This window comes from Pan troglodytes, chromosome 5, assembly GCF_028858775.2.
Source record: "Pan troglodytes isolate AG18354 chromosome 5, NHGRI_mPanTro3-v2.0_pri, whole genome shotgun sequence".
NCBI classification, from domain to species: domain Eukaryota; kingdom Metazoa; phylum Chordata; class Mammalia; order Primates; family Hominidae; genus Pan; species Pan troglodytes.
In genome coordinates this window covers 23774266-23797494 of record NC_072403.2, presented here as the reverse complement: position 1 = coordinate 23797494, position 23229 = coordinate 23774266, and the positions used below count along the sequence as shown (strand labels likewise).

Sequence of the window (23229 nt, the reverse complement as noted above, 5' to 3'; positions counted from 1 at the left end):
CCCAGGACAATGGCCTTTTGTGTTTGGCTTCTTTCACATAAAATAATTTGCCAGGGTTCATCCATGTTGTAGTTGTTGTGATACATGTATCTGAACTTATTCTCTTTTATGGCCAAATGATATTCCACTGTGTGTATATACCAGATTTTATTCATCACTTCATCATTTGATGGGCATGTGGTGGTTTCCACATTTTGACTTTTGTGGATAAAGCTGCTTTGAATATTCATGTACAAGTTTCTGTGTAGACTTATGTTTTCACTTCTCTCGGGTTAGATTTGTTTCACCTTTAAATCTGTCAAGTATGATGTACATTTTTGTGGATAAATGTATGGGGTACAAGTGCAATTTTGTTACAGGCACAGATTGTGCAGTGGTCAAGTCGGGGCTTTTAAGGTATCCGTCACCTGAATAACATACATTGTACTCATTAAGTATTAATTAAGCTTCTTGGCTGGGCGCAGTGGCTCATGCCTATAATCCCAGCACTTTGGGATGCCAAGATGGGTGGATCACCTGAGATCAGGAGTTCAAGACCAGCCTGGGCAACATTGTGAAACTCCATCTCTACTAAAAATACAAAAATCAGCCAGATGTGGTGGCGGGCGCCTGTAATCCCAGCTACTCATGAGGCTGAGGCAGGAGAATCTCTTGAACCTGGGAGGTGGAGGTTGCATTGAGCCAAAATCATATCATGCCACTGAACTCCAGCCTGGGTGACAGAGCGAGACTCCATCTCAAAAAACAAACAAACAAAAAAATAAGCTCGTCATCCTCTCCCCTTCCACTCCCTCACCCTTCCAAGTCTCCATTGTCCATTCCAGTCTCTATGTCCATGAGTACACGTTATTTAGCTTCCACTTATGAGTAAGGACATGCAATATTTGTTTTTCTGTGTCTGACTTGTTTCTTTTATATATTTTTATTTTAATTTTTTTGACTTGTTTCACTTAAGATGATGTACATATTTATGCCACTCTGTGGTAATGGCTGTTATTAAAATTCTAACAGCCATTCTGATCAAATGAATTCTGGTTCATTTTCTGAATCTTGAGTTTATATTATATTTCGGGGACTTTTCAGTGACTCGTCTTTGGGGAATTATGTTTTGTGGGAAATAGGCTGCTTTCCTTTCAGCTTATTTGATGGAAATCTATTGTTAACATTACAAAGAAAGCTGTCTAGTCTTTCACTTGCTAGTTTGTGTCCTTCTTTGTTATTTGTAGTAGCATTTAACTTTTTTTTTTTTTTGAGATGGAGTCTTGCTCTGTCGCCCAGATGGAGTACAGTGGCGCGATCTTGGCTCACTGCAGCCTCCGCCTCCCGGGTTCAAGCAATTTTCCTGCCTCAGCCTCCCGAGTAGCTGGGACTATAGGCACACGCCGCCACGCCTGGCAATTTTTGTATTTTTAGTAGAGATGGGGTTTCACCATGTTGGCCAGGATGGTCTTGATCTCCTGACCCCTGACCTCATGATCCACCTGCCTCAGCCTCCCAAAGTGCTGGGATTACAGGTGTGAGCCACCACTCCCAGCTGCATTTAACTTTTTAAACCATTTACAAAGCACTTTCTTTTTATGATATTTGGTTTTTGTGGGGTTTCTTTGTTTTTGTTTTTTTGAAAGAGTCTCACTCTGTCGCCCAGGCTGCAGTGCAGTGGCACAGTCTCGGCTCACTGCAACCTCTAACTCCCGGGTTCCAGAGATTCTCCTGCTTCAGCCTCCCAAGTAGCTGGGATTACAGGCACCTGCCACCACGCCCAGCTAATTTTTTGTATTTTTAGTAGAGACAGAGTTTCACCATGTTGGCCAGGGTGGTCTCAGACCCCTGGCCTCAAGTGATTCATCCACCTTGGCCTCCCAAAGTGCTGGGATTACGGGCATGAGCCACCAACGTATATTAACTGTGGAGCTTTATTTTTCTGCATATTTTATACTTAAACCAAATAAACATTCCATAAAACTAATTTTTCATTTTTTCTTGACAGATCGCTTACAACCTTGGGGTTGGTTATATCATCACTGGCTGACCAGGCAGCTGGCAAGGGTAAAAGCAAATTTGTGCCTTATCGAGATTCAGTCCTCACTTGGCTGCTTAAGGTAATCCATTGCTCTAGTGTTCTTTTCCAACTAAAAATTGGCTATTCCAGATGTGACAGAGTAAAGGTGTGTACAAAGCTAACCAAATACCTAAAGAACTCTCCTGATGACAGTTATTCTAATTCCTAGGAACACAGAATGAAAACTATTTTCTACTCCTTTTTATTCCATTTGAATGCTGTTTGACAGGCCTTATTCATTGCTTGAATATAGACAGGACACATTTCATCTTGTCATGACGTTATTTGTGAAATGCAAGTCCATTTCCACATAATGTTTCCTTCATAGAGAATAATGTCATACCTAACACATTTAGTGCTTTTATCATATGTGTTGTCCATGGAATGGGCTTCCTAAGATGCTGTTTGAAATACTTGGCAGGACAATTTGGGGGGCAACAGCCAAACCTCTATGATAGCCACAATCAGCCCAGCCGCAGACAACTATGAAGAGACCCTCTCCACATTAAGATATGCAGACCGAGCCAAAAGGATTGTGAACCATGCTGTGGTGAATGAGGACCCCAACGCAAAAGTGATCCGAGAACTGCGGGAGGAAGTCGAGAAACTGAGAGAGCAGCTCTCTCAGGCAGAGGTAAAAGCAGCCTGGTACTCCCTGCTGGTAAAGTTCCCTGGCTTGCGGGATTTGACTGGCAAGGGTGTGCTCATTTGCAATTGTAGGTCATCTGAGATGGTTTGGATTTATGTCCCTACCCAAATCTCATGTTGAATTGTAATCACCAGTGTTGGAGGAGTGGCCTGGTAGGAGGTGATTGGATCATGGGGGCGAACTTCCCCCTTGCTGTTCTCGTGATAGTGAGTTCTCATACAGCCTGTGGAACCATGAGCCAATTAAACCCCCTTTTCTTTATAAATTACCCAGTCTCAGGTATTTCTTCATAGCAATGTGAGAACTGACTAATACATCATCTCAATGTGGTTCAGCACTTCAGTGTTTATTGGCATCTGCCAAATACTAAGCGTTGTGAAGACCAACATGAGTAATACCATACTCTGTCCTAGGAACTTATAGTCATGGAAACAAACAAATAAGAGATAATTCCTGCTACTACCTGATCATTTGCTTCCCTAAATCAGTTGGCCTTTGAACTTTCAGTGGGAAAGTATGTTGTTTATATTAACATTATAAACTATTATTTCCACAGGGCCTTGCAATTTTCAGAGAATTTAGTTAGGTGTTATCTCCTTGTTAAGCTATGGAAATGGCGTGATCAAAGATAATTAAACATTAGGAATAATTCAGAAATCTTTTTCTTTTCCATTTATATCAGGCCCTGACAAGAAACAAAATCTTTTTGCATTGTTATCTTCTTTCTTTGGCTTTACTGAAACTTTAATAATGATATACTCTTGTAAATAGGTGTTGCTTTTTGCAAATTATTGGGTGAGGCACTGTCTTATTTGAAATATTTAAGAGGACAGCTTTGGAGGCCAAGTGCCTTAGTTTAAGTCACAGGGTTCCACATGCCAGGACTTGGGAGTGTATCTGACACTTCTAAGTTCGCATTCCTTCACCACTCTCTTCTGACCCCACTGTAGTTGGGAGAGTACTAAGTTGTAAGAAAAAAAGAAAGAAAGAAAAACACAGTTAATGGCCATTATTTATGGAGCATTTACATGCCAGGCACTATGTTAATACTTTTATCCATCAGCATATTTTATCAAAAAGTAATCAATAGAAGACTGAAAAAACAAAAAGGTGAAGCCAAGAGTCTGAATATTAATTGGTGATCTTGGCATTACATTGTAATTGTTTGTTTATATATCTTTCTCTTCTTCCAGGCTGTGGCTCTTAAAGTACAAGATGCTGTGTTTTATTAATTTTTTTATCCCCAACCCCTAGCCTAACATTGATACTAGAAAGCACTTACCACAATACCTTGCACATAGTAAGTTCTCAATAAATGTTGCTGATTTTTATTATAATTTATAATCATTCCGTGCATTAAGTATAATTTTCAGATAGATTGTAAGAAGGGTAGCAAAACACCAGAAAAATAAAAATGCTGATAAACCTTGAAAATAGTCATGATGCTAGGAGGAAAGTATAATGGTTCTGCAATGTGTTTATAGGTGGATTATCTACTTATTTGCATTTTTACTGTGACCACATAATCTGGGCGAGATGGCTCAAGCAATAGCTGGCCAAAGGAAACAGAAGAAGAGCCAGCCACATAGGTCCACCTAGAATTTTCTTTTTCTGTTTCTTTTTTTTTTTTTGGCGGGGGCGGGTGGACAGAGTCTCTCTGTTGCCTGGGCTGGAGTGCAGTGGCACCATCTTGGCTCACTGCAACCTCTATCTCCTGGGTTCAAGTGATTCTTTTGCCTCAGCCTCCCAAGTAGCTAGGATTACAGACAGGCATGCGCCATTACACCCAGCGAATTTTTTTTATATTTTTAGTAGAGACAGTGTTTCACCATGTTAGCCAGGCTGGTCTCAAGTGGTTCACCCACCTCAGCCTCCCAAACTGTTGGGGTTACAGGCAGGAGCCATTGGCCTGGACTATAATTTTCATATATGTCCCACTGTACTCAGCACTAAATGCCACTGTCAGGCTCTGTTAATACCATGAGCCTCAGGCATACTCAGCTAGCTTCCAGATCATCGCATCCCAGCTTCTTGTCCAAGCTCTGCCATCTTTCTTGTTCATAGAGTTTTAACTTTGTAGAGGCTCATGTTACTTTAAGGTGTCAAAGCATATTATTGACAAGTAAAGGCCTCTCCCCTCAAAATTTTGTTAAGCTGCAAGTATCTGTATTGAAACCTCTTAGTTACTCTCCCTGAACAAACTAGAAGGGAAACCACTGCCTTTTTAGCCAGCTGTGCTGCTTCTGGGTGAATGATAATGATAAATAACAAAATGCATGACCATCAGTGGAGAAAGGTAGTCTAAAGGCCCAGATTCAAAATTTAAAATACATGAGAAGTCTTTACCTTTTCTAGCAGATTAATTTAACTGGAATTCATTTATTGATGATGAGTGTTAACCTCCGTCTTATTGAAAAAGAAGTCTGCTTAAGTAACCTTTTGTCCTGCTTATCTATTTCAAAGTTGAACGTTAGCATCTTTTAGGGCTTTAAATGTGAAATTTAAGTATAATGGATAAAATGACTAATGATTTGTTTCATTTTCATTCAGGACACTGGTATTTCTTTTTCAGGGAACAGCCATGTTCTCTTATATTCGTTTGATTAATAAAGGTTAAAAACCCACCCTAACAGCATATAACTTAATTTTTTCCAACAGACTATTGATAACTGCTTAAGAGGGACAGTAACTGATTGTCTTGTATATGATGGTGGAAAAATTTTGAACATCAGATATCTCTGGTTTCATTTTAAAGGCCATGAAGGCCCCTGAACTGAAGGAGAAGCTCGAAGAGTCTGAAAAGCTGATAAAAGAACTAACAGTGACTTGGGAAGAGAAGCTGAGGAAAACAGAAGAGATCGCACAGGTAGCTTGATAATTTAGCCCTAAAATATTGGGATTCTTTTCCACTTATTGTCTTTTCTGTGTAGTTTGCTGTCATCTTCAGAAAGTCTTTTTTTTTTTTTTTTTTTGAGATGGAGTCTCACTGTGTCGCCCAGGCTGGGGTGCAGTGGCGTGATCTCGACTCACTGCAACCTCCACCTCCCGGGCTCAAGCAGTTCGCATGCCGTACGTAGCCTCCCGAGTAGCTGGGATTACAGGTGCCTACTACCATGCCTGGCTAATTTTTATATTTTTAGTAGAGATGGGGTTTCACCATGTTGGCCAGGCTGGTCTCAAACTCCTGACCTCAGGTGATCTGCCAGCCGCAGCCTCCCAAAGTGCTGGGATTACAGGCATGAGCCACTGCACCCAGCCTCAGAAAGTCTTTTAAGGGCCCTTTTCTGCTGAACCAGAGATTGCAAAGATCACTTTTTTTTTTTTTTTTTTGAAGACAAGGTCTCCCTCTGTCACCCAGGCTGGAGTACAGCAGCTCAATCACAGCTCTCTTGCAGCCTCAACATCCTGGGCTCAAGTGATTCTCCTCCCTCAGTCCCCCCAAGTAGCTGGGACCACAGGCATGTGCTACCATGCCCAGCTAATTTTATCTATTTTGTGTAGAGCTGGGGTCTTATTTTGTTGCCCGGGCTGGTCTCAAACTCTGAGCTCAAGTGATTCTTCTGCCTCAGCTTCCCAGAGTGCTGGGGTTACAGGCATGAGCCACTGTGCCTCGCCCAGCAAAGATCACTTTTAGACATTGACGTCAGGTCTTTTTATCAACGTACAGTTTGGCCTGTATATTTGCTAGACGTGTTAGATAGCACTAAATTTGAACAAGCATGGTTACAGAAAATGTCATTCATATTTCCTGCTCTTCACATTTAAACGAAAGTCTGTCTTGTGATTTTTTTTTTTTTTTTTGCAGACAGAGTCTCTCTCTGTCGCCCAGGCTGGAGTGCAGTGGCACAATCTCGGCTCACTGCAACCTCCGCCTCCTGGGTACAAGCGATTCTTCTGCCTCAGCCTCCCGAGCAGCTGGGACTAGAGGCTTGCGCCACCACTCCTGGCTAATTATTTTTGTACTTTAGTAGAGATGGGGTTTCACCGTGTTGCCCCAGCTGATCTCAAACTCCTGAGCTCAGGCAATCCACCCACCTTAGCCTCCCAAAGTGCTAGGATTACAAGTGTGAGCCACTGTGCCCAGCCTTGTTTTGTGATTTTTAGATCACCTGGCAAAGCATGAGGCTACCTGATTTTTATTTTATTTTATTTTATTTTTATTTACTTATTTTTTATTGAGATGGAGTCTTGCTTTGTCACCCAGGCTGGAATGCAGTGGCGCAATCTTGGCTCACTGCAACCTCCGCCTCCCGAGTTCAAGCTATTCTCCTGCCTCAGCCTCCCAAACAGCTAGGACTATAGGTGTGTGCCACCACAACTGGCCAATTTTTGTATCTTTTAGTAGAGTCAGGGATTCACCATGTTGGCCAGGCTGGTCTCAAACTCCTGACCTCAGGTGATCCACCCGCCTTAGCCTCCCAAGAGGCTACCTAATTGACAGAGAATTTGTAACGTATAGCATATCATAATTTTTCAATGTATTTGATTCTTTGGGCTTGTTAGGAAATGCTGTATGTTTATATTTTAACTTTTACTTAAGTTAAAATATAAAGGAAGGACTAATTCTCGGGGTTATGTGCATTATGAATTTCTCTACATTATATATTTCACGAACATTTTAAATCTCATTGATCATTTGGAAATATTGGACCATCCCAATCACGTAGCTTAACAGCAGTCACTGGAACCCAGTCCAGCCTTCTGCTGATGTGTTTCTTATAGATATCGTTCACACCCACACATACCCCTACACCTCACTCACTGTCCCGCTTAACATTGCTTTATGTTTCTCCATAGTACTTAACACCATTGGAAATTCTATGTACCATATTGACTTAACTGTTTTCTTATGGCCTGTCTCCTCCCACCAGAATATAACTTTTCATGAAAGACGGGACTTCACTGGGTTCAGTGCTGTATTCCCAGCCCGAGATCAATACCTACTACATTGTAGACTCTAATAAATATATCTTGAATGAATGAATGAATGAGTGAATACAAGGCCTTCCGCAGTAGAGACCCAACCTTCTCTTCCAGCCTTAACTCTCACTGCTTTCTGATATTTGCCAGGGGTTCTTGGCCCCTGAAATCATCTAGTATGTCCAGAACCTTTCTTTAGTGTGCTTCCGTATGCCATGCCCCAAGAACACCCTATCTTTATATTTCTGTTGAAATTATTCTTATGCTTCAAGAACTATCTCAAATATATCCTCTTTCTGCAGCCTTTCTTGGTCTCTTAACCCATCATGATGTCTCTCCTGGGAAGCCCCTGGCATTTCGTACCCTTCAATAGCACAACACTCTCCTCTTTTGTGCTCTAGTTATGTGGTCTTGTTCCCTCTACTAGATTCTAAGCTCCTTAAGAGCCAAAATGGTGTCTGGTTCATCCTTGGTGCCCCTATCACGCCTGCCACAAGATGTCATGCACTGTAGACTCTCTGTTAATGTGGTTGAGCAGAGTAGCATGTGTAATCCCATTGGCATTGTCCCCAGAAACAGTGACTTACTCTTTCCGTGGATACATCTTGTGAATAGAACAACAAACAGAGTTTCCTTCTTTTGTCTGTTTTTGTGCACAGGAAAGACAACGACAACTTGAAAGCATGGGGATTTCCCTGGAGATGTCCGGTATCAAGGTGGGGGATGACAAATGCTACTTAGTCAATCTGAATGCAGACCCTGCTCTTAATGAACTTCTGGTTTATTATTTAAAGGTAGGAGAACATATAAATACATATGCAATCAAGATTCATTCCTATACAGTTTGTAGTTGAATCTGGGTGCCTGTCTCTGTGATGTTGCTTTTTGTATCCAGCTTAGCCCTCAGTAAAACTAAGATGGATAGTGCCCTCAGATCACCACTGAGAAGGAAAAACAGCTATTTTGTATCATCTGGGGCTGTGCAGTTGGGGCTGATCTCCTGTGAGTCCAGGCTTCAGAGTGGCATAAGTGGGCAACAGTAGGTGTCGAGGTGATGCCTAGCTTTATGAGAAGGCTCTAGGTGTGAGATGGTGAGGATTCTGGGAATATCTGTGTTCTTCCACAAAGCTCCTGAGAAGCTCTGGAGGTTCTTAGTTATGCTTCTGAGTAATTCCAAGGAGATCTCAAGATCAACACAAGCCTAAAGGAGACCCTCGTCCTAGATTAAATAGACAACAATGTTCTTCTAGGTCTATCCCTTGTAAACCTACATCCTCAGGAAATAAGTTTTGGTCCCATAATCACCCTTCAGGTGTAGAGGTGGGATGGGGCTGCCCTGTTGCCACTGTGGTCGCAGGACATGCCACGTTGGATAGCTTACTGTAGCATTTCTCAAATTTTCTGACTTCAGAACCCATTTACACTCTTAAAAAGTATCAAGGACTCCAAAGAACTTTCATGTATCTGGGTTATATCCGTGTTTACTGTATTGGACCCTAAGACTGAGAACATTTTAAACTACAAACATAAACGTACAACCCTTAGCCCTCAGGGCTATAACATCATTACATGTCTCATAGACTCTGGAAAATTCCACCAATACACACACGCATGATAAAATGAGAGAGCAAAGGCAAACAACATGTTCATGTTTCTATTGAAGTAGTTTTGACTTCATAGGCCTCCTGAAAGGTTCTCAGAGACCCCGGGGGTTCTCAGATCACACTTTTAGAACTGCTTGCTTACTCTGCAAAGTGAGAAATAAGATATCTGATTGACATTGATTTAGGACACTGTGACTGACATAAGGCATTCAGCCAACCATCAGGGCATTTTTAATCTCACACATACACACACTTTCTGAGTTACAGAAACGAACTTTCAAGGATTGGGGACCTGGGGCCTTGAAGGCAGCTTACATATGCTGTCCACACACCTGAATCTCTAAATGCGAAGGTATTGCCTGCTTGAGAACAGTGAGACACCTTGTTAAGGATTCTGATCTGCCTAGTAAATATATAAAATGCAATGGAGAATAAGCCACAATTGAAGCAAGGAGCCTCACCTTCTACTTTTCCTAGAGGTGTAAATTTGGTACAAATAGCCCCTGAGTTATTGAGAGTCCCCCAACAAACTTAAGATCTGTTCATTTAGGCAATGAGTAGGGGTAAGGAATTGTCTCTGAAATCCTAATTTTGAAAGACCAATCCTTATACTTTCTCTGTCAAATAGGGAGGTATTATTATAGTTATTAAACTATTTTAAGAGCAATAGAAAAAAATGGGATAAGCAGTGGCTGAATCACCAATAGTCACAGTCCTCGTATGTCTGAGGTTCAGGTACTTAAAATCACATGAGGCCAGGTGCGGTGTGTTTACTGTATTGGACGCTATCAGTGTCAATCAGATGTCCTATTTCTCACTTTGCAGTGTAAGCAAGCAGTTCTAAAAGTGTGATCTGGGGTCTCTGAGAACCTTTCATGAGGCCTGTGAGGTCAAAACTACTTTAATATAAACACGAACATGTTGTTTGGCTCTGCTCTCTCATTTTATCACGCATGTATTGGTGGAGTTTTCCGGAGTCTATGAGACATGTAATGATATTATAGCCCTGAGGGCTAAGGGTTGTATGTTTATGTTTGTAGTTTAAAATGTTCTCAGTCTCACGCCAGTAATCCCAGAACTTTGGGAGGCCAAGGCGGGCAGATCACTTGAGGCCAGGAGTTCAAGACCAGGCTGGCGAACATGGTGAAACCCCCATCTGTACTAAAAATAAAAATTAGCCAGACGTGGTGGCGCATACCTGTAATCCCAACTACTCAGGAGGCTGAGGCAAGAGAATGGCTTGAACCCAGGAGGCAGAGGTTGCAATGAGCTGAGATTGCACCACTGCACTCCAGCCTGGGTGACAGAGTGAGACACCACGTCAAAAAAAAAAAAAATCACACGTTTGTACATGGTATGACCCACAGGCATTAATACTGTATGTAATATCAGTATTAGAAATTCAAAATTTTTAGCATTTTCAAAGTTGAATATTTTAAAATATTACTGTCAATGAAACTGCTTTTTAATGGTTCTTAAATTTATGTAACTGTTTTCAAAACACTTTCACTGTTAACTCAGATGATCCTAAAAGAAATCTAAATAGGTGAAATAGATAATATTATTCTGGTTTTGCCAACAAAGAAACTGAGGCTCAGAGAGTGAAATGGCTTCCCCGTGGTCAAGTCACAATTGAAACTCAAAGTATTCTACTGTCAAGTCCAATTTCCTGTGTTAAAAACAATAACTAATCATTGTCGATTGGGGATTTTTTTTGGTAGTGTTTAAACATTTTTTTTTTAATTTGGTGTATTAAGGGTAAGCGTTTTACTTTTAATGCTTAAGATATTTAACATCTCTGGCAGGATTTGTTTAATATTTTTGTGCATATGCTGCTGCATTATTCAAATTGATTGTGATACATTTTTGCTGAGTTACTCATAAATGTGGGTTTTTCTTTCCTTAATAATCTTTTACTAGGATCACACCAGGGTGGGTGCAGATACCTCTCAAGATATCCAGCTTTTTGGCATAGGAATTCAGCCTCAGCACTGTGAGATTGACATTGCATCTGATGGAGACGTCACTCTCACTCCAAAAGAAAATGCAAGGTAAGAAAAGTAAATGGTGACTTCACGTGTCTTGTGTGCCTTATTTTCAGAAGGAGAAGGCTGCTCTTTCTGTTTGCTTTCAGCTATATTAAAGTTAAGGATACATGGGGGTCCTCAGGGGGGCCTTGCTTTCTGATTGTAGAGAGTGATTACTGTGAAGGAGTGACTATTTTTGTATGCGAGTTCTAGTTCCACTTAATCCATAACTCTGAGCTTTAGAACCCTGTAAAGATCAGGAGTCCAATTATGAGAGTAAGTGAAAAGAGTAACTTATTGGAAAATTAAAACTCAAAAGGACATTTCTTTTCTTTCTTCAAACTTTACCTGACAGTCCTTTGGCAAATTAACTTTCAATTAACTATTTAGTTATCTTGTCCACCTCCAGTGTTTTGTTTTGTTTTTAAATACCAGAAAATTGGCTAGGCGGGGTGGCTCACACCTGTAATCCCAGCACTTTGGGAGGCTGAGGCAGGAGTATTGCTTGAGCCCAGGAGTTCAAGACTAACCTGGGCAGTATAGTGAGACACCATTGCTACAGAAAATAAATAAAAAAATTAGCCGGGCATGGTGTTCAATTCCTCTAGTCCCAGCTACTTACAAGGCTGAGGTGGGAGGGTCACTCAAGCTCAAGAGGTCGAGGCTACAGTGAGCCATGGTCATAGCACTGCACTGTAGCCTAGCCTAGGTTACAGAGCGAGACCCTGTCTCAAAAAAAAAAAATGTAGAGAGAATAATATAATGAAACCCCATGGACCTGTCCTCCAGTTTTAAAAATGAGCATCTCATAGACAATTTTGTTATTTATATGCCTTCCATATCTCCTCCTCCTTCCTAAAGCAGGCCAGGAACAGTGGCTCACACCTGTAATCCCAGCACTTTGGGAGGCCAAGGGGGGCATATTGCCTGAGTCCAGGAGTTCAAGACCAGCCTGAGCAACATGGCGAAACCCCCTACTCTACAAAAAAATACGAAAAATGAGCTGGTATAGTGGTGCACACCTGTAGTCTCTGCTACTCGGGAGGCTGAGGTGGGAGGATCACTTGAGCCCACGAGGTTGAGGCTGTAGTGAGTCGTAGTTGCTCCATTGCACTCCAGCCTGGACAACCAGAGTAAGACCATGTCTCAAGAAGAAAAAAAATTATTTTATTTATTTATTATTATTATTTTTTATTTATTTTGAGACAGAGTCTCACTCTGTTGCCCGGGCTGGAGTACAGTGGCAAGATCTCGGCTCACTGCAACCTCTGCCTTCCAGGTTCAAGCAAACCTCCTGCCTCAGCCTCCCAAGTAGCTGGGATTACAGGCGTCCACCACCATGCCCAGAAAAAAAAATTATTTTAAAGTAGATTCCAGATTTTATAACATTGTATCTATAAATATCTCACTATGTCTCTCTAAAAGATGAAGATTCTTAAATATAGTTTCAATATCATCATACCTAAAATAATTAATAATAATTCGTTACTAATCTTCATATAGCCAGTCAGTGTTCAGATTTCCCCAGTTGTCTCATCAGTTTTCTTTTTCAGTTGTTTCTTGAAATTAGGATCCAGATAAGATCCTACCATTGTTTTATAGTATTCCTCTTAGATCTCTTTTAACAAATGGGTTTCCTCTTCCTCTCTTCTGTGTGTGTGTGTGTTTATCCCTGTCTCTCTCTGCCTCTCTCTCTTCTTCCTTGCATTTTATTTGTTGAAGTCACCTCATTGTTGATCCTAGAGGTTCCCACAGTCAGGATTTTGCTCACTGCATCCCATGGCATCATTTCACATCCTCCATTGTTCTCTGTATTTCCTAAATTGGCATTTAAATGTGGAAGCTTGATCAGGTTCAGCTCAAATTTTGACAAGAATAGCCATGGGTGGTGCTTTCTGTCTCCATCAGGAGTGCATCATGTCAGGTTGTCATTCTCTGAGGGGTGTTGGCAGCCCTTGGTCCTCATGGCTTAGATTGTGTGTTTTCATAGTGGTTACACATTCTGCTCTTCCTTCTTTAAGCGTTAGTTGGAATGCATTTATTAAGAGAAAGCTCCCCTAGTTATCTCTTTGGCTACCAGGACAAGGTCTTGTGCTCCTTCCCATTTACCTGGTATTTTCCCTCGTGTTCTCCCAGGTCCTGTGTGAACGGCACCCTTGTGTGCAGTACCACCCAGCTGTGGCATGGTGACCGAATCCTATGGGGAAATAATCACTTTTTTAGGTAACATCTTTGTGTTCTGTAATATATTTTCGTATACATTTTTTCTGTTATCTATTTAAGTGTAAAACAAGTTGATTTTCTCTAATGGTGAAAAACCCCACAGAATAAACTTACCTAAGAGGAAACGTCGAGATTGGTTGAAAGACTTTGAAAAAGAAACGGGCCCGCCAGAGCATGACCTGGATGCAGCCAGTGAGGCTTCCTCTGAACCAGACTATAACTATGAATTTGCACAGATGGAAGTTATCATGAAAACCCTGAATAGTAATGGTAAGACCCTCACTCTGTGTTCCAGCGCCTTGGGCATGTCCTCACCTCACATCATTCAGTGAGGGATAAGCATGCATCAGGTGTCATTCCGCATTCCACATTTTAAACACATAAAACTGCTCATTTCTTTAAAAGGCCATCAGTGAATAACTAATGACAAGATGTGGGGGAGATGGTCTTCTCCCTCAGTTACAACGAGGATATGGATGGTCCCGTTTTTGAGACCTCTTATTCCCAAGCGAATTGTGGTGACATTTCCATGGGCCTAGAGTACTGAATGATTTTGACAAAATTCCTTACCAAATTTCTCATCATCGAGCCTGTCATATCTGAATCCTTGAGAATGTGAAAATCCCCAACAGAATATAAATTCAGGAATTTCAAATATAATCTATGGAAAGATAAAAGTCACAGCATTTTAGTGTAAACTCAATTGGAAATTTTACCCCAAAGATATTTATTTAATAAGCCCAGATCACTTTTACAAAAATGATAGTGAAAATGAAATGCTTTATAGCCTCTTTATTTGACTTATACCAAGTTTCACATCTAAAAGTCCGTGTTCCTTTACCTTTTCTTTCTTATTCTGTGCCTATACACACCTGCCTGCATTAAATAAAATAGACACCAAATTCTTTCCTTTTTTGCTGTTTTATAAATCTGCCCTTTCTTTTCCCATCTCCCAGTGTCTTAATTGCTAGATTTGATGACTGGGACTTAGAAGCCAGAAGCAATGTTCACCTGTTACCAACCACAAGATGACATTTCTGGGACTAGAATGATTTTATGAGGATAAAACTGAGGCTGTTTAGGGGTACCTGAGAAAGGTAGTTTGTAGGCTCAGTCCAACCTCTCCTTCTCATTCATCTGATCTTGGGGCACCTGAGGTTCCCTAACTTGAACCAGGGTGGACCTCCAGGGCCCTGAGGGCCCTAAGACAGGCAGCCTCTACCTGACAGGGGGCTTGAAGAGCATTTTGGTGTTTTGTTTTGTTTTTTTTTGAGACGGAGTCTCTCTCTGTCGCCCAGGCTGGAGTGCGGTGGCACGATCTCGGTTCACTGCAAGCTCCACCTCCCAGGTTCACGCCGTTCTCCTGCCTCAGCCTCCCAAGTAGCTGGGACCACAGGCGCCCGTGACCACACCTGGCTAATTTTTTTGTATTTTTAGTAGAGACGGGGTTTCACCGTGTTAAGGCAGGATGGTCTCAATCTCCCGACCTCGTGATCCGCCTGTCTTGGCCTCCCAAAGTGCTGGGATTACAGGCGTGAGCCACCACGCCCAGCCGAGCATTTTGTTTTTCACAGTTGAGCTCTTCCCTTAAACATTGGCTTTCTCACTTTACTCTTTGAGCCTATCTGGGAAGAATTTGAGCATAGAGAATTGTGGCATATGTGCTGCCAAGGCAAGCACATGGTGAGAGAATTATCAGATCTCTGGCATATCAAATTGGGGATTCTGTTGCAGGAATAAAGCTTTTGGCCTTTTCATTGATTTCTGTTTATGAAGTTTTTGCCTAGGGGGCCTCTTTTTTTAATTATAAAAATGCAATGTAGGGCCAGGTGTGGTGGCTCATGCCTGTAAATCGCAGCACTTCGGGAGGCCCAGGTGGGCAGATCACCTGAGGTCAGGAGTTTGAGACTAGCCTGACCAACATGGCAAAACCCCATATCTCCAAAAAATACAAAAGTTAGCGAGGCATGGTGGCACATGGCTGTAATCCCAGCTACTCGGAAGGCTGAGGCAGGAGAATTGCTTGAACCCAGGAGGCAGAGGTTGAGCCAAGATCGCATCACTGCACTGCAGCCTGGGCGACAGAATGAGACTTCTTATCAAAAATAAAAAAAAGAAATTTAAATTAAACGCCAGGCATGGTGGCTCACATCTGTAATCCCAGCACTTTGGGAGGCCGAGACGGGAAGATAGCTTGAGGCCAGGACTTGGAGACCAGCCTGGGCAACATAGTGAAACTCCATCTCTACTAAAAATACAGAAATTAGCCAGGCATGGTGGTTTGCACCTGTAATCCCAGCACTTTGGGAGGCTGAGGCAGGCAGATTACTTGAGGCCGGGAGTTCGAGACCAGCCTGGCTAACGTGGTGAAACCCTGTCTCTACTAAAAATACAAAAATTAGCCAGGTGTGGTGGTGCGTGCCTGAAATCCTAGTTACTTGGGAGGCCGGAGCACAAGAATCACTTGAACCTGAGAGGCAGAGGTTGCAGTGAGCCAAGATCACACGACTACACTCCAGCCTGAGCAACAGAGCGAGAGTCTGTTTCAAAAAAAGAAAGGAAAGAAAGGAAGGAAGGAAAAAGAGAGGGAGGAAGGCACAGAGGGGGAAGTGGGGGGCGGGGAGAGAGAGAAAGACAGCCAGCCAGCCAGACTGTGAAAAACAAGTGTAATGTATTTATATAAAGAGTATAGGGGCCAGGCACGGTGGCTAATGCCTGTAATCCCAGCACTTTGGGAGGCTGAGGCAGGTGGCTCACCTGCAAGACCAGCCTGGCCAACATGGTGAAACCCCGTCTTTACTAAAAATTAAAAAATAAAAATTTAGCCAGGCATGGTGGCAGGTGCCTGTAATCCCAGCTACCCAGGAAGCTGAGGCAGGAGAATCACTTGAACCCGGGAGGTGGAGGTTGCAGTGATCCGAGATGGTGCCATTGCACTCCAGCCTGGGCAATAAGAGCGAAACTCTGTCTCCAAAAAAAAAAAAAAAAAGTATAGAACCATGAAGAAAAAAGTAGGAAAAAACAACTTTATGAGAAAGTTTGGCAATTTCTGTCTTTAAACAGTAAGAGTAGAGTGTTAAGATTAGCCACTGGGGCTTTTGGCCCTGCAGCGCAGGGTGGACCATAGCTAGGAATCAAGATTCATTCCACTCTGTTACTTCCCCACCAATTGGGAGGAATCCCAGAGACATTTCGAAGTGACGTTCAGACATCAGAATCACATTAATGGGTTATTTAACAACCTAACTGAGCAACAAGTCTGCTGTGAGTGATCTTTTGGAAGCCTGAGTGGATATAGGGTGTTCAGGAGGATGCAGACTCCAAACTCCAGGTGGAGGAACTCCCATTGGAGACAGCTCATTGCTTCAGTGGACGTTACAGAATCTAGACATCTCTAGTCGCTAACTCTGCAGTTTACAGGTGGTATCAGTTTAATCATTTAGCCCTCCAAGATCACAGGTTCCTTATTTGAATCAATTACTACCTTCTTATATATAAATTAACTCCTTCAATAATCAATGAGTATTTAGTAAGCATTTGTTAATTCCTCTGATCCTCTCAGCCAAACCAATTGGAGTCATCAGTGGCCTGGTGCACAGTGTTAACATGAATTATTCTTTTGTATCCCAGATCAGGCCTTGCTCTCCAGTGTTGATTTTGTCCATATTGAAGTCATATTTATGGCTGGGTGCAGTGGCTCATGCTTGTAATCCCAGCACTTTGGGAGGCTGAGGTGGACGGATCACTTGAGGTCAGGAGTTCGAGACCACCCTAGCCAACATGGTGAATCCCAGTCTGTCTTAAAAATACAAAAATTTAGCCAGGTGTAGTGATGTGTGCCTGTAGTCTCAGCTATTCAGGAGGCTGAGACAGGAGCACCACCTGAACCTGGGAGGTGGAGGCCGCAGTTAGAGCTGAGATCGCACCATTGCACTTCAACCTGGGTGACAGAGCAAGACTTCATCACAAAAAAAAAAAAAAAAAGAAGAAGTCATGTTTCCCGCTACCCCATCCTTTACCCAGTTCCAGTGGAGCTTCCCTTTGGGGCATACACACAGTCTCTGATGCAAGTGCTGATGTGCCGGTGGCTGGACGGTGTTCACTGTGATTGCCCTCTACTGCTAGGTGGCTTCCCGATAATAAGCCTGTCTGCCTGGTGGTCATCCCCTTGGTGGTCTTATTTGAAGATCCTCTTTCCTCTCATGTGGTTTCAGACGAAGCTCCTCCACAAACACTGGGATAAAGGTTTTTAACTGATTGGCATTGGCATGAGGGAGCTTGGCTGGTTTTTAGCAGTGCTGCTGATTGATGCTCATGCTCCATGCTTTGGCAAAAATCTAACTAACATGATTGGGAAGAAGCTGGAGTTTTCTGGCTGATGAAGGTGTTCTGTATTCTTCATTGAGGAATGTTCCTTTTCAATTATGAACACCCCACCCCCAACACACACACACACACACACACACACACACACACACACACACACACACACACACACCATGTCCCAATTCCATTTGCCTCCCAGATTTTGGTTAAACTCTAACAGCAGCTATTCTGTATGTGTGCAACAGCACTGAAAAGTATTATTGGTATTATTACTGCTGTTATTGATGGCTTTGTTGCTGTTGACAGCAGAGCAGTTCAGGTCAGTAGTACTTCCAGATATATATTCACCTACAGTATCCCAGTAATAGGTAAGATTAATGTATTTTTTTAGTTTCTAGAGTAAATACTGATCTAAAATCCAATTCATTTGAATTAAAAGTAAAAAGAAACCTAGTATTTGTGGACAATAATGCCTTCTTCCCAGGGGTTTGAAATAGGAATCAGACAAAATAAGAATCATCTCTTTTTTCAATGTCAATGGCAGCTCTAAAAGTGCAACTTTGCCAAGCGCAATGGCTCTCTCCTGTAATCCCAGCACTTTGGGAAGCCAAAGTGGGAGGATTGCTTGAGGCCAGGAGTTCGAGACCAGCCTGGGCAACATAGTGAGCCTTCATCTCTACAAAACATTTTAAAAATAAAGAACAATTAAGGGGCTGACAAAGGGTCATGCGTAGTGCCAGTTTGTTCCATCTGGGATCAAATAGTTCTTTTTTTCTCCAAAGATCTATTTCCCCTCAATTCAGTTTTTTAGACATTTTGGTGTTAATTAATTCTAATTCTCTTTCTTATATAAATACCCCGCTACCAGCACCACTACCACCACCATTTTTTCTTTTCCATTCTTGGGATGATGGGTCGGTTTGAGCTCATTGCATAGTTACCTACTAAGTAAAGAAGAAACTAATGAGGACGAGAAAGTGCTATGCCCAAAGTAAACGTGGTCCTTTCTTTTTTCCTAAAATACTTACTTCTTTGAGATCTTGGCTTTGGGCACCTGGCTCACTATTTAAAACAGTTCATTCAAGAGAAGGAAAATGATAGGAAAAATAAACCTGTGGACAATCTCTTGATATTTGGTTGGTATTTTGAGAAAGGGCTGAATAATCTTTGGCTTCCGTCCTGGGCCACATCATAGAGTCAGATCGACTTGCTGATTTGGATGGTCTGTTTTAAAATATGCTGTGTGTGGGGTAAAGACTTGAAACTGGTTAATTGATTTGAAAAGAAAATGTCATCAAAGATGTCCGTGAGAAAGGTGTTTGCAGACTAATGTTAGGGATCAGAGGCGGAACAAAAACCCAGCCCCTAGACCTCCACCGTAGCTGTGTGTGGTGAGGGCGGATCTGGGAGTTCGGGAATGGGGCTTACAAGACTCTACTGTGGGAGTCTCAGAGGAAGGACGGATTGAGTTGCTCTGTCTTCTGTATTTGCACTTCAATTTGTGGCCACTCATCACGCCTAGTGAGTAGTGGTAGTGCTGTGTCATGACAGCTGCTGGTGCAGTTTCAAATAGCCTCACTCACGTGGCCTGTGTCAGCATGGAACCTTGGGGTGAGATCCCCTCTGCCTCAGTCATTTGGGATCATGTGTGTTTCTGCACTACTGACTAACAATGGAAATGTGGATTATATATCTTATTCAGTATCTCGTAGCAAAAACCCTATAATGCAGTTTTATAAAACGGTGTGTTTTCCAGCTTCTCTGGAAAAGATTTATAAACACTGTTAGGACAGTTGGGCTCCATCTAAATATAAATGGATGGCAAGTACTGTAGCACCCTGTCCTTTCTTTTTTAAACCCAGAGCCTATATACTGTTTGAGAAATATGTGTATATATTTTTTTAATTCTGAAAGAACTTTTCTTCTCTAGAGCTTACATTTAAAATGTCTTCAGATGCCCTCAAAAAAATTTTACCATATTTCTCATATTTTTTTTAGAAGTTATAGGAGTTTGTCAGAAGTTCTGATGCTTAGGAATACATAGGTTGTTATTATATAGATAATGTTTTACCCACCCAGGATCTATGTTTGCATAAGATTTTTTGTTTGTTTTTTGGTTTGGGTTTTTTCCCCCAGTTTATATTCTTTTCTTTCTTTTTTTGAGATGGAGTCTCACTCTGTTGCCCAGGCTGGAGTGCAGTGGCACGATCTCAGCTCACTACCACCTCCGCCTCTGGGTTCAAGCAATTCTCCTGCCCCAGCCTCCCAAGTAGCTGGGACTACAGGCACATGCCACCACGCCTGACTAGTTTTTGTGTTTGTAGTAGAGATAGGGTCTCATCACGTTGGCCAGGCAGATCTTGAACTCCTGACTTCAAGTGATCGCCCACCTCAGCTTCCCGAAATGCTGGGATTACAGGCGTGAGCCACCACGCCTGGCCCCCAGTTTATTTTCCATCAGCTTTTTAGGTGATATATTTTAGGTCATGAGGTCAGGAGATCGAGACCATCCTGGCTAACACGGTGAAACCCCATCTCTACTAAAAATACAAAAAATTAGCCTGGCATGGTGGGCACCTGTAGTCCCAGCTACTGGGGAGGCCGAGGCAGGAGAATGGCTTGAACCTGGGAGGTGGAGCTTGCAGTGAGCCGAGATCGCGCCACTGCACTCCAGCCCGGGCAACAGAGCGAAACTCCGTCTCAAAAAAAAAAAAAAAAAAAAAAAGTGATATATTTTAGGAACTCATGTCAGGACTCTACAAAGAGAACTATTTTGCTTCTTTGAAAACATGCTGAATTTTAGAATTTTATATCAATAAAACAGTATCTTTTTCAAAAGTATCACTCTTTCACAGAATACTAATTGTAAGCAAAACATTGGGGGTAAGAGTACCACATCAAGTATTACCAAGTGAATGTCCTACCCCAGCCAATTAGTTAGTTATCTGAGTTAAAAACCTGACCCTGTCACTTTGTAGCTACGTGATGTAGATCAGCTGTTTAGCCTTTTTGAGCCCCAGTTTCCTCATTTTTAAAATCGGGATGATATCCACACTTAGGCTTGTTGCAAAGCTTTCATGAAGTGATGCATGCAAAGCAGATAGAACCTCTACTTGCGATGTAGCCAGGAGCTAGTAGAGTTATTGTTGCCATTGTGGTTGTCATTTTTATTAAAACAACTCATCTATACTGAGCTTTTCTTGTGATTTTAAAAAAATTGATTCTTTTTGTTTTGAATTATTTAACTTTATTTTTTGAAGCTAACATGCTATCTTTTTCTCTTAATGCTAATATAGAAAATTATTACAATTTACATGTGTATTTTACAAGTTGATAGGGTATCTTGGAAAAACCAGTCAATAGCAATCATCAGGTAATATAAAAATTCCTCCTGAGTCACTTTAATTTTCAGCTTCTTTTCTGGAAATTAAACTGAGTGCCAATGTGTGGGAATACAGCATAAATGGCACTGAATAGCAGGCAAATGTGTGAATGTACAAGGAGAAAATCATGTCCCAGGCTGGTCTGAGAATGCATCTCTCAGTCCAATATAGTTCTGGGAAATATTAACTGTGATGATGATTTTCTTGTTCTACTATTGAGATTGTCTAACATTCTCCTTCCCTACACTGTCCTCACTTAGTGATGTCAGTAACTTTCTCCTTTTGTACATGTGACCCAGAGCCTTGATCTTTCTCCACAGTATCCAGCTCATTGGTCATTACCAAGTTGATGTCCTGCCCAGCCCATTAGGATTTACCTATACCACAACCATCACGGTAGCTCATTGGAGCAAGATCTGTTAGTACATCTATACCTTTTCACCCATGTGCATGGTGGTGAGCTCTGTGTCTGTAAACGTGAGATGTTAGAAACAGGTTTTTATTATTTTTGCAAGTGAATTGTCCTTTTAGATACTAGTCTGAGAAATTGCCAGACCATATCCTTAAGCAATATTTTCAAACATGTGCTGTGATCTGTAAGTTTCCTCCCACTTAGAGAAATTCAATAGTAATAGGATTTGTGGTGAAAGTCATAAATCTTTGTCGTATACCAAAACTGATATTAAATGGACATAGAAATGAATTACCATAAAGAAAGATCAAATCTTATGTGCTTCTGTGTTTGGAATTGTCCTAGATTTCGTGAAGTTTTTCTTCCCAGTGGATAAGATCACATTCCTCTCTCTTCCCCCATCTGCTGGTAGTAGGTTAATGATTTATCTAAACGTTAGGATGAGCTCATCAAATTGAAGAAAGTAACATAGAGGATGTGGAGAATGTATACTTATAAAGGGCATTTATCTGCAATGTCTGTAACAAGGAATTTGAGAGGATTTCCCTGATGTGGCCCCTCAGGCCTCTCACAAAAAGCGTATTGACTGGCTAGATTCCTTGCTAGAGGAAGCCCCCCACAGGCTGCAGTGCCTGGCATGAATGCTTGTTTTAGCCGCCACTAAGACACCTTGCCTTGTCTCTTGGCTCACTAGACCCAGTTCAAAATGTGGTTCAGGTCCTGGAGAAACAATACCTAGAAGAAAAGAGAAGTGCCCTAGAGGAGCAGCGGCTCATGTATGAGCGGGAACTGGAGCAACTCCGCCAGCAGCTCTCCCCCGACAGGCAGCCACAGAGTAGCGGCCCTGACCGCCTGGCCTACAGCAGCCAGACAGCGCAGCAGAAGGTGACCCAGTGGGCAGAAGAGAGGTAAGAACTGCAGTGCGGGCAGCCCAGAGTCAAGGCCCCAAGGCCGTGGGTCTTTGAGGGAGGGGTTTTTGAGACATGTCAGAGACAAACCTAGCAACAAGAGAACTCTTAATCCCATACGTGATATTGCCAATTAGCTTTTCCTTTCACAAATATTGTCCACCCTAAGTATGTTTACTATAATGTTAGCTGTTAAAGACCCCTCCTACCCCCAAACCCTTTACCCTTCAATAAAAATAGTGCCAAGTTGCAAGGGTTAATCAGGTATGTATTGAAATTTAGAAAGTTTGAATAATTTCTTTAACACAAAAGCATTTTTTTTCTTATTTCTCATACTTTTGAATCTATTTAAATACAACTTCAGTGCTGATTAATCTACTAAATGTGAAAGTTTAAGATTTATAGCTGGGTGCAGTGGCTCATACCTGTAATCCTAGCACTTGGGGAGGCTGAGGCGGGAAGATCACTTAAGCCCAGGAGTTTGAATCCAGCCCAGGCAACATAGTGAGACCTTGTCTCTACAAAAAGTAAAAATTACCCAGACGTGGTGGTGCATGCCTATAAGGTCACTGGGAGGATCGCTTGAGCCCAGGAGTTTAAGACCAGCCTGAGCAACATAACGAGACCTTGTCTCTACAAAAAATAAAAAATTAGCCAGGCATGGTAGCTGGTGCCTATAATCCCAGCTACTTGGGAGGCTAAGGAGGGAGGGTCACTT

The 23229-nt window shown here is 42.0% G+C and overlaps 1 protein-coding gene across 17 annotated transcripts in view; it reads left to right on the top strand.

Annotated features, from left to right (window-relative positions):
• KIF13A (kinesin family member 13A) overlaps positions 1-23229 on the top strand; it is a 228262-nt gene that overhangs the window by 148124 nt on the left and 56909 nt on the right. For 9 of the 17 annotated variants that reach the window (XM_054685622.1, XM_054685618.1, XM_054685620.1 and 6 more), the window contains 9 exons: positions 1988-2099; positions 2481-2693; positions 5464-5574; positions 8288-8422; positions 11153-11283; positions 13396-13482; positions 13586-13752; positions 17608-17727; positions 22298-22511. In XM_054685622.1, coding sequence (XP_054541597.1) covers positions 1988-2099; positions 2481-2693; positions 5464-5574; positions 8288-8422; positions 11153-11283; positions 13396-13482; positions 13586-13752; positions 17608-17727; positions 22298-22511 — 1290 coding nt within the window. The remainder of the gene's footprint in view (positions 1-1987; positions 2100-2480; positions 2694-5463; positions 5575-8287; positions 8423-11152; positions 11284-13395; positions 13483-13585; positions 13753-17607; positions 17728-22297; positions 22512-23229) is intronic. The other 8 variants (XM_001170727.5, XM_054685623.1, XM_063812128.1 and 5 more) reach the window with 1 other exon arrangement.